The following is a 12,058-nucleotide window of genomic DNA, read 5'->3' as shown; positions in this document are numbered from 1 at the left end:
ATTAGTGTCTGTGACCCTGGCATTGGGGAGATCAGTGGCAGTTGGCTCCCTAGAGCTTTCTGGCCATACAATTTTCCTGAACTGGTGAGCTCTGGGTTCAGTAAGAGATCCTGTCTGAAAGAGTAAGAGAAGAGCTACTGAGAAATGCATTGACCTCTAACTTCCACACACAAGTGCACACACACGCACACACGTTCACACATGAATCAAGGCTCACATATATGTCACATACACAAACTGCAGTAGCAACCAAGGGCATCGGGGCCCAAAGTCAAGTCATGAATTGCTTATGAAAAAGAATAGAAGGGTTTCTCAGCACCCCTCTATGGAAGATGAAGACATCGTTGATAGATACAAGGAGATTAAAGAAAGCACCCGGGAAGCTCTCTGCATCTCTGGATACAAAGCCCAAAAGCAGGTCCATCAGGACTACTCCCCAGCTGGGCTCCCATCTCAGGGGCACACGTGCTTTCTCCTATTGGAGGGAAGTGCTGAAACCCTACCAAGAGACATTTAAATGGTGGGTGTTGACCCAAACTGATGTGATGCTAGAAAGTTCCCCCTGAAGACTCTTGGGAGTTTCTTCCCCACCCGGCCCACTGTGTGACAAGAACAGCTTCAGCATGTTTCACTAAAGGAGCAAATTTGGAAGCTTTCCTCATCGCCTCAGAACTTAGGAAGGGATTAAAGGTACCTATTTGTCAGCGGGATCAAAACTCAGCTGTGTATTTAGAAAAACAAAACAAAACCCAAAGAGGTCTTACTCAGCCGGTGCCTTTGTTCAGTAAATGTCAGAGTTAAGAGCTGTCTGACTTTCCCGAATTCACAGAAATGTAATTAAACTGTTCAGGATACCTCAAAGGAAGCTGTCCCAGGAAGCTGAGGAGCCCACTAGCAAGGTTTTAAAAGGGCAGCCTGTGGGTTACAGAAAAGGGCTGTGGTAACTTAGATATGAAAGCTATTTACTGACAAGAGTCAATGTTCAGTGAGATGGGCTGAGCTTTTTGAAAATAAAACAAAAATTATATTCAAATGCATCAAATAAAATAATCCCCTTAGATGTCAAAGGCACCTGAGTCTCCTGCCCCAGCCCTGAGGGTTGGCATGAAACTTCCCACACGTTCTGCCAGCCATCAGATTCAAATACGGAGGTGTCTCTCCAGCCCACAGTTCCTCCCTCTTCCCTCAGGAAACGAAGCAGCCGGATGCACCTAGAATTTAATGAGCATTTTGCTGCAAACTAAGACAAACAGAAAAATGTCATTTGCCTTCCTCGTCTCATTTTCAAAACATCATTGAATATTGACTCTCTCCCAACGTGTGCATTTGCCAGGACTGTCATAACTTCAAGCAATAAAATATTCCTTTCTCAATAAGCCATCTACTTTCCTCTGTGCTGTTAAGGAATGGCCCAGGCAACACAGTCGCCAGACTTCTGTTCTAACCTCAGCTCCAACTGTCAAGTATCTCATATACCACGGTGTTGATTTGACTCAGTGAGGTGGCAGAATTAAGGGGAATTTCTCTGCAGTGCCTTGTGGTCAGCCTTTCACGACTGTAAGGTTCCACAAAAGCACAAAGAGTCAAAAGACGCCACAGCATTGCGCCTGCCTCTTAGTAACCCAAAACAGCTCAGTTTTCCACTCAAGTTGGGACAGATCATCTCAATTTTGCTGAATACCAGGTCAAGCCTCCGACTTGCAACTACTCAAACGAAAGCTGTGTCCCTTAGGCCCCAGGAGCTCCATTTCCCACAGAGAGATGCTCAGTCCTTGAGTGTTTGCATTGGAGGCTTCCAGCTCCCATCTCAGTGTGGTGGTTGGTGGGAAGGATTTCTCCCACCAGCTGTTTCTTAATTCTCCTGCGCTGGACACAGATAGCAGGAGCCTCCGGAAGCCGTTCTGCCTTTCAGAGCTCTCTCCCCTTGTCCTGTCAGAAGTTTGCAGTCTTCCATCACTGCACTCTGGACTCCTGAGTGCTATCATAGCACTTAATGCTTAGGACAAACGTCATCCCACCAACCCTCTACCCTGTCAGACCCTGATCCTTGACTTGTGTAAACTCGATTCGTGCCACAGTGTCAGTGGGTGAAACTGGCTTGCCGGGACACTCCCAGTGACATCTGGGACTAGACTGGACTTGTAGGGCCTGAGAAAAGCAAGAGCTCACTAGAATATACGCTCTCCCAGCCTCCCCTCCCACCCCACCCCCTTCCTTCGTCCTCTCCCTTGCTTTGGCTCTGAACTTACACTTTGATCTCTAGGCAGGGCAGGGGAAGAGATTATTTTTAAGGCCAATTCTTTAACTTAATTTAAAAGCAATTTTTTTTACTTTCTTTTACTTTGATTTTTTTTTCTTTGCAGCCTTTTCGTGATACTCTAAAGGATTTTTCAAAAGTTGAGCATTTGGTTCACGCTGAAATGATTAGTCTCTACCTGTCAAGGGTTTTGTCCTAAAAGGAGAAAAAGAAAGTGTGTCTTAGTGAGAATTAGACACCACTTTCCAGTGCTGTGCTGCTCTTGAGGGCCTAATTTCTTATTATGTCTTATTTGGGAAAGAGAAAATGGGACTTATGGATTTTTTTTAATTTCATACTTACTTAAAACAAATGCACACTGCCCAACACATCACGGAGTGCGTTATCTCTGTGCCTTCCTAGTGCAGTAGGTGTCTACCATGAAGGGAGTTTTGTTTGCTTTCGACTAACAAATTGGTCATGAATTTCAGAGCTGACATTTTTATTTGCTTTTGTTTTCAGAGCTGTGGTGATTTGAGGAGCTTATTAATAACCTTTGTCTACCCTCTAAAATTACTCCATGAAATAGCTCCTCTCTGGCCCTCTCATCGCATCCAGCAGACAAAGAGCAAAGGCGATAGAAATTTAGTCTCAGCATAAGGGACGGGAGAGCAACACTAAACACAACACAGTTACAGTGATTGGGAGTCTCGCAAGGCAGACCTTTAAAAGCCACAGGTGGGGCAGAACCGTGGGGATACACCTCGGCCTGCTGTCATCCTGTGAGTAGGCAGGGGCGCTGCCACCCTGCTCAGTGTCCCCAAAGACCATGTACTAACAGGCTGACCACCAGCACATGGTGCTATTGGGAGGCAGTAGCCCTTTTAGTGTGTAAGGCCCAGTAGGAGGAAGTCAAGTAATCGATGGGGATGCTGAGAGGCTGCTCTCTCCTTTTGCTCCCTATTTTGCTTCCAAGCCACCATGAGGTGGACCATTTCCTCTTTGGTCTGTGTCTATCATGATGTACACTAACTCTTCACAGGCCCCAAAGCCACCTGATCGCAGGATGGAAAACTCTCTGACCATGAGAAGAGGCATTTCCTTTTTAAAGTTGGTTTACCTCAAGCATTTTGTTATAGTAACGGAAAGCTGACCGACATAGTTCAAGTCTGTCATGCTCATGGAAATGTGTTGCTTCCCTCTCTGGCCATCCATGGAATACTAGGAGACTGACGCTAATGAGGACTGGAGACTTCTGCCACTGTTAGAAATCTAGCCATCCTGTGTTTCTGTGAGAACTGTGGAGGCACTGGTCACAGCCAGCTACCCAGCAGGCTGCTGTAGACAACCGATGCTGAGAGATAGAAGGTGGCATTCCATGACTACCAGCTTTGACAAAGCCACAATGATAAATGTCAGCATATTGCATGCTGAACTACGTCACCCAGTGTCTCTGAGTGGCCTCGTTACTGGACCCTCGTCAGTGGGAAATAGCAGGAGGGTACTTAGCTGGGGAGCATTAGCACAAGGCTCAGGTCACTCTGGCTCCTTGTAATTCACAGCTTCCCTGGCTGTCTGGAGTGCACCTGAGGTGCTGTATCTGCCATCTCACCTCATCAGGAAGAGCACTGTCTCATAAGCACCTTTGGCATGAGCAGCCTCCTGCTGGCCGAGCAGTATACAGAGCAGACCCTTGACAAGCCTCGGAGAGTTCCTGAGAAGGTTAAACTCCCTTTGTCTGAACACTGAGATGTTTGGGGTGATGTGAGATGTACAGAGAAGGGAATGAGTAAAAGGGAGATTCATTGGTCACCGCGTTTCCATGATGAAGCTACAAAGAACCATTACAGAGCTAAAGATGACTACAACCAGAGCCTCCAGACGCAATGCCATTCCTGAACATGGCATCAGTGTTTAACAGCTTTGCAGCAAGATAAAACCCTAACATTCTCAGGGAAGGGGTGAAGGGGAGGGCAGGTGGTTAATGAAACCCAAATAATGACAGGAGAATACATGTATGATTTAATATGACAATTAACATCTCGAAGACGGTTCATAAAAATCAAAACCCCCTGCACTGATAGGCTGTGAAGAAGACAGCTAATATGACAGAAATATTGAGACAACCTTCCTCCCACAGTTGCCATGGCAGCCAACACACATTGTCCCATTCTCAGACTTCAAGAAGACGGGGACAAAGTGTCTGCATGTATCATCATTCTGAGGACACAGGCAGGGAGGCATGAGCTGATTCAGAGGGGCTAGGCCCAAGACAAATCAGGGGGTCCAGTGAGAATGAAGGAAACGACAAGTCCGACTGTCCTTGCTATCTTCTGTCTCAATTTAGGGGACTCCATTTTCTGTAACCAGATGACATTTATTCCCATTAATAAAGGAGAGAAAATGGGACAACTGTGTACACATTGTGTCCTCTTTACATCCACTCTGCAGAGCAGATGCTCCTGGGAGAGTCTACTGTCCCCATGCACCTTCACTAGGAATTGTCCCCTCCTCTATAGGAGACTGCCTTCCTGGAGGGCCAAGAAGCATGAGAACTGTGAACAGGCTCCTGGGTGTCCTTCTCCCTAGAGAGTTGACTGAGGCCATAATTATAGCCTCAGTCCTCCTTACCCTGATGTCTTCCTCACTCTCTCAGCTGGTCTCTTGTAAGGACCACACAGAACTCTCCGACTTACTTTTCAGGAGCTCACAAACAAGAACAGACAAACGCAAATGGCGCGGGCCAACTGCATTGTGGGCAGAGTCCAGAAAGGGACTGTACTAAGTTGAAACGTGAGCTCTGTGACATGTTTCCAGTTTATAGAACACAACAACATCTTCCCATTGGATTCCTAGATAGACTCTGTAGTAGAAGAAAAGAGGATCATGTGTTTCCGAAGCATAGGAACAAGAAGCCGGATTCACACCATGCTCTAAGCACCGCAGGGTTTCACATCTCGTCAGGTACCTGGCACTAAGGAGGGATCGACTCCCCCTGCACCTGCAAACGCTCTTCCAGTCCACAGCTACCTGACAGGAGCCTCTTACCTCCAGAACCAGCCACAGCTGCCCGCCCACACAGCGATCAGCTTTGTAAAACATCCCATAAAACTTGACAACATTGGGATGACTGGGGAGAAACTGCAGAATGTTGTATTCGGCCTCCATCTCCTCATCCACGTCCTAAACAGAGTTCAGAAAATAGACATGTTTAAGACTCGTGTGTAAGGAAAGGTACAAATAGAACAGTGTGCTCAAGCCATCAGTTAATAAAGCATGTTGACTATGAGTTTGAGGTGTTTTTGTTTGGTTTTTTTGTTTTTGTTTTTTTGGAAACATTATCTCACTAATGACCTCAGGTTCACTGTGCATTCCATGATGACCTTCAAACCCCAAGTCCCCCCAAGCCTGCAACTCCCAAGGGCTTGAATTCCAAGTGTGCAACACCGCACTGGACTCTACTATATATCAAAGCCATCATTGTCATGTATTCAAAGTATCCAAGAGCAGTTCTGATCTCCGTGTCAACCTTTGGCTATTATAAGCAATAACATTTCCTTACAATAATTTTCCTTTAACTGTATCATTATAAATATCTTTTTATTGAAGAATGTCTCAATATTCAAAGCTTGAAGGGGCCCACACAGGATATAGCTTCACTGTGCAGACCGGTGCAGAGCTTGGTAACCTCAACGCTTTGAAATAAAATGTCACATCGAATGATTGACTATCATGAGGTTGGTTCATTTTGTAACTTACAGAGAGAACAGGGAATGGAATATTGCATTCTACCCAAGAGAATAATTTTTAATAGCCCAAGGCACAAAAGCTAAAACAGCAGTAAAACAGGCAAAAAAAAAAAAAAAAACAAAGTCCAAGGGGGCTTGGGGCTTTTGTTTTTTGTTTAGTTTCATTTGGTTTGATTTTGGTTTTTCAAGACAGGGTTTCTCTACTGTAGCCCTGGCTGGTCCTGAAACTCACTTTGTACACCAGACTGGCCTTGACCTCAGAGATCTGCTTGTCTCCACTGTCACCCCCACCCCTCACCTTCCTACCCCTCACCCCTCCTTGTGTTGGGATTAAAGGTATGCTCCACCATGCCTGGCAAGTCCAGGAATGTTTTAACTCCAAGTCAAGTCCTTTCCTTCAGAGGTGCTGACAAACCAGGATTCATTTTGAGATTTCCTGCCAGCATTCATGAAAATTATCGCTAAAATCAGGAAAAGAAATCACAAGCCTAATGTGTTCACAACACTGACTGGTCTTCCAACTCTCTCTATCACTCACATTGACGGAGTCCAGAATCTTCACGGCAGCCAGACTCCCATCTCTTCTGTTGGCTACCTTGTAGACCTTGCCGTAAGTGCCTTTGCCAATGGTCTCTCTAATCTCCCAGGTGTCCATGGGGTCTGGGAGGGATTCCAGTCTAAGCATCATGGGGTTATAGTGAAATAATCCATACAGGTGTTTCCTGTCGAGAGAATTGTATCATGAGCAGTGGATTGCTGGATTAAAGGTAATGGGTTTCTGAAACAGAGTGATTCCTTTCTTAATCACTCTGTTACTTCTTTGGTTTCTCCTGCATTATCAATAAGGGAAACAAATTCAAAGCATCCACAAGAAATAGTAATAGGAGATAGTGTGGGGAAGTGGCAGGATTCTGACACATCCTAAAAACACGAATGTAAAAGATTATGTGGGTGCTGTAAGAGGAACGGGAGGTGTCAGAAGGGAGGTGCTGGCTTTGTTTGAGCAGCTGTATTGCTAGGTGACGAGAGGCTGCTGCCAGAGAAAGTAGCTGAAAGACCCTAAAGTGACTTTGACCTGGGTCCCCAAATGATCCCTGGAAAGGAATCCCCACACTCTGTGTACAAGGTTAAAAGTGCACATACCAGATGTTGGTCTGTGCACAGGGCCCACAAAGCAGCCACAGGGCTCTTTGAAAAGGAGCCAAGCCCATGACCCATCCACACAGCAACACACAGGTCACACCAAGGTGCTGACTGGAGCTGCAGGCTCTCTGCCTTGGTTCAAAGACAAAGATCTGCAGAGTTTAATTTCAGTGAAGCAAAGTCCTTTTACTGCAAAGTCCTGATGCTGTGAGAAAGTCCACTCTGGGTCCGGTGACCTCAGGCTGAGAGGACAGTTTTCACCTAGGTTTGCTTCTAAACCCCACAAAAAGGACCCAGGTTAATCCGCAAGAGCCATGGCACCAAATCCCCACCTCAAATGTCAGCCTTGTGGTGAATATTCTAGTTTGCACTTCTAACCCTTTTCTAGATAATTCTCTAAGCAAAGAAAGCTCTGTGATTTGGTACAATAATGAATTGGTTTTCCTTTTGCCTAATTGAGAACATTTCAAAAATATTAGAGCTGATCACAGTGGCACATTTCTATACTCTAGCCCTCAGGAGGCTGAGGGAGAAGGACCATCACAGTGAGTTCAATCCTGAGCTACACAGTGAGTTCCAGGGAAGGCTGAGCACGTGCAGGTGTGTATGTGTGTGTGTGTGTGTGTGTGTGTGTGTGTGTGTGTGTGTGTGTGTGTGTGTGACATATGTATCAATCATAGTTGATTTTGATTTTGATGGTCAATTTCATAGGACTTGGAAATATGTCTCTAGGGGGCAGGTACAGTGGGGGTGAGGGTGGGCTGACTGGGACAAGAGTAAGGTCGAGATGTGTCCAAACCCTGAATATCTCATCTTGAGACCCACAAGAATAAGGATTGCTCCCTCCCTATTTTGGGCTTGTTGCCCAGGACAGACTCCCACAAACCTAGTGGCTAATTACAGGTTTAACCTTTTCTCTCCCTATAAGGACACATCCGGCAAGCACCTGGACTTTCTCTTCATGTAAAATGAAGCATCCCCCTACCCACTCCCCGAGGTTTATATAGCCCTTATTATGCCTGAACAAAGAGAACTGTATCCCTGAAAACCAATGGCGGGGAGAAGGCTTCTCCCCTCCTCCTTCCTGTCCTCCTCAGAGAAAGCTTCTTCCCCGCCCCTCACCACCCACCCTCCCCCCAGCACTAAAGACAACTAAGTTCCTGCAAACCCACCCAGCCAAGATGAGCTTCACTCCTGTTCAGGCCTGGTGCTCAATGGTGCCCAAACACCAAACACCCTGAGAGCAGAACCGAGCGCATCTAGGTTTATCTACGGATGTTTCCAGAAAGCTTTAACTGAGCAGAAAAGATTCATTGTAACTGTGGGTGGCACTGTCCAAGGTTCTGAACTGAAAGAAAAGGAGAGAGGAGCCTGAACCGCAGTGCTCAGCTTCCTGACAGGGGTGGAGACCAGGTGCTAGCTGTCTCCAATGCTGAGTTCTGTGACTTCCCTGTTACAGGGGGCTGAATTCCAGTTTAGGCCCCAGCACAAAACCAACCCCTCCCTCCTCAGGCATTTTGTTACAGCAAGAGGAGCTAATGCAAAAACCAGGAAAACAAAACAAAAAAATAAACTAAAACTTCTCACAAAACCAAACCAAAAACCCATTCTCCCAAGAACCTGCTGCCAGCCAGCACCGAGAAGGTGGGGCCTTGGTGCTGCTTTCAAGGTCCAGAGCAGTCACCTCTCCACTCACCCAGCCCTATAAAAGTCAGGGTTTCCTGGACATATATTCACAGCGTTTGTGGCATCTCCACACCTGGGCTGTCAGTAATAAATACTTCCAAATCGATCCCTTTTCCCACCAAACATCTTTAAAAGACACTTGATAGCATTTCCCTAAATGCAGAAAACAATGTCATTCACTGCATATCAACGTGAACTGACTACAGTAGAAACAAATAGAATTATTCAAGTCAAGCCAGATACCCCTGGGCTTCAGGGTAACAGTGACCTTTTGTCAACCTGGGAATCACCCGGGGATGAGGAGGAGTTAATGGCTGGCATGCTCTTCCCTTCCTGTCATCAGAAGAAGTGAAGGAGAATTTGTTATCGAAGAAGTAACTGCCTTGCTAGGACTACTGTTCTTTGCTCCAAGACCCTTGTGTTGCTGTTCTTGTCACCGTGGCAAATATCTGGGAAACAGAAGAGAGGTTTGTGGTTCAGGTGGTACAGTCAGTTGTAATAGAAAAGGCATGATGGTGGGGACAGGCCCGGCTCTGTGGGTGGGTGTACAAGCCACCTGGTCACATTGCTAGTAGCAGATGGAAACCAGATGTCTTGGGCGAGGAACAGAGTGGGTTGTGACCCTACCTGTGACCCACTCCTTTCACTAGGCCCATATGCTAAAGGTTCCACAAGCTCTTCCAAACAGCACACTGACTGGTGGCCAAGTAAGGGAACACTCCACAGTCAAGCCTCAACTGCTAGCTTCTTCACCCCTGATAGCATTCTACAAGCATTCCTAATAGCATTCTGGGCTTCCACAAGAGCAAGAAAGAAGACAAACTGGGCTTGGCTAGACAGGCTGAGGAGGCCTCCAGAGCACATTCCATTAGCCATTTTGCATCCACACATAGAAAATTAACTTCCCACTTCAAGTAACCAAATCTAGAAACTCTGACAGAGTTGGCGAGGGATTTGCCTGCTGAGGGGTTCTAGATCCTGACAAGCTGTCCGTCAGTGTCAGCATCACTAGTAGGCCACTGCACTGGGTCCTGTGATGAACAGAAATAGAACATGAGCTTCACGTCAGCCCTCATCTCGCTCTGCTTCCTGCCAGGGTGCAGTGTGCAGCTGCTTCATATTCCTGTTACCTCGGCTTCCCCTTCAGGGTACACTCTACCCACAAACTCAGACCAAAATAAACCTCCCTCCTTAAGTGGCATTTGTCATGTTTGTCACAGCAGAAGACAGGTGAAGAGTACCTGACTTTACCACTGTCCCAGCTGAAGGCCCAAGCTTGGCAAGCATCACCACAGGCCTTGCCCTCTCCCCTTCCTTCTCTCTTGCTAAACCATTAGCCAGCCATGCCAATTACTGACTTTGGCATCCACGTGGTGGTAAACTGAGGCAGGCAGCCATGGGGGTGGGGAGTGTCAATGCTTACAGTCACTGATGGAGGTGGATCCAGATATCTACAAAGGCTGCTGCTGTTGGAAGTCAGCAATTAGAGAAATTACTCAGCAGACTTTTCTCTGAGGGAACAAAGCTTAACTTACTGGGGCTGGCACTTTCTGTGGTGAGCAGAAAAACTCATTGGGACCATCAAGAAAAAGAAGGAAAGAGAGAAAACAGACAGAGAGAGAGAGAGAAAGAGAGAGAGAGAGAGAGAGAGAGGCAAAAGGCAGAGTCCTATAACTTTATACACACAAATATATATACATGCATACAGACAGACACACATATAGACCTATAGACAGACATACACATTCACACATAGAATGGTTAGAACAAAGCTTCACCAAGCAGGCTCCAAGCATTTCACATATACACATGCATACACACACACACACACACACACACACACACATACACACACACATACAACACACACAAAACTGGTGTATGGAGCAAGCTCTAGCATGCACCCAGACAAGTCTTACATATATACATACATACACATTGTTGATGGGTGAAAGGAACAATGTTCCAACTCCCCCCTCCACACACACACACTTTATTCTTTCTCCCATAGCTTATATATCTCAGCAAAGTCTGTCAATCAGTATAAAATTACAATGTGATTAAGTTGTAGTTTTCTTCTACTAAACCATTATGAAAAAACAGTGTGTTCCCAAATACCTTTACAAGAAATAACATTATGTAGTACAGGTAAAGGAAACAAATTATTCCCCAAACCCCACACATTGGTAACTAAGCAACTTGTTAGAGAGTAACAACGTGTGAGCAGGGAGGTAGCTTTCTCAGCCAGTGTCTCTTACTGGCAGGCTGCAGTTTGTGGTTAGAAAGAGTAACTTCTTATTTATCTGGTAAGAATCTTAAAAGAGTCACAAATCTAAACGTTTAATAAAAATCAGTTAAAGCTGCCTTCAATCCTCAGAATGCCTATCTACTCATCGGCAATTCTTAATAAATCCTATCAGGAAGCCGAGAGCAAAAATGGGAATAAGAAATCAATCAGTCCAGCCTCAGTGCGAGTCACGTCAGCCAGTGCTGCTGCGTTCTTGTTCTCTGACCATAAAAGGTCCCTGACTTAACTAATAAGAGTGTGACTTTCTGAATTCCTTAAGTTGCTTCCTAAAATTTTCTACATCAGAGCCAGGAGTAAGAGCATCTCAACCTAGCTTCACGAACAATTTTTACTTTTCCGAATATTTTCTAAAGGCGGTGGTCACTGCTGACAATCTACGTCTCTAAGTTCTTTCCTAGGGTGGTGATCAAATCATAGTCTGCTCCAGCAGCCATGACAGAAGAGATCAGGAATTGCTATCGAGGGCCAGAGTTACTGCCCAGTGAGGGCCTGGAAGCCCCCTTAGAGTTTTCATACAATTCTTAGATGAAGAGGGATGTGAGGGCAGCAAGCAGAACAGAGCTCCATGACAGCATGAAGTCCTCAGGACACATGGTCCTAGGGGTCGTGCCGCACTGAGGCTCACCCATGTGGCTGTAGGAACCAGTGGACTGCATTCCATGAGCTCTAAAGCCATGTATTGTTTGTGTTGTTCCTCCTCCATGGTCCTTGGCACAGCCACCAAGGTCTATTCCCTCATTTGGCCACTTCTTTGTGCCAAGGTCCAGCTTTTTTTTTTTTTTTTTTTTTTTTTTTTTTTTTTTTTTTTTTTCGGAGCTGGGGACCAACCCAGGGCCTTGCGTTTGCCAGGCAAGAGCTCTACCACTGAGCTAAATCCCCAACCCCAAGGTCCAGCTTTCAAAACACCAAGGACCAGCAATCAAAATTTATTGTTTG

General features: G+C 45.9%; 1 protein-coding gene across 1 annotated transcript in view; it reads right to left on the bottom strand.

Moving 5' to 3' along the window:
* Positions 1 to 6,700, bottom strand: part of Myo3b (myosin IIIB) — a 348,212-nt gene extending 341,512 nt beyond the window's left edge. The window contains exons 1-2 of the mRNA XM_032901950.1: positions 6,524 to 6,700; positions 5,285 to 5,419 (exon numbers count right to left, since the gene is read on the bottom strand). Of these exons, the coding sequence (XP_032757841.1) occupies positions 5,285 to 5,419; positions 6,524 to 6,673 (285 nt within the window). The 5' untranslated portion in view covers positions 6,674 to 6,700. The remainder of the gene's footprint in view (positions 1 to 5,284; positions 5,420 to 6,523) is intronic.
* Between the last annotated feature and the right edge of the window lie 5,358 nt (positions 6,701 to 12,058).

The sequence above is a fragment of the Rattus rattus genome, chromosome 5 (genome assembly GCF_011064425.1).
Source record: "Rattus rattus isolate New Zealand chromosome 5, Rrattus_CSIRO_v1, whole genome shotgun sequence".
NCBI lineage: Eukaryota > Metazoa > Chordata > Mammalia > Rodentia > Muridae > Rattus > Rattus rattus.
This window is presented reverse-complemented; position numbering and strand designations above follow the sequence as displayed.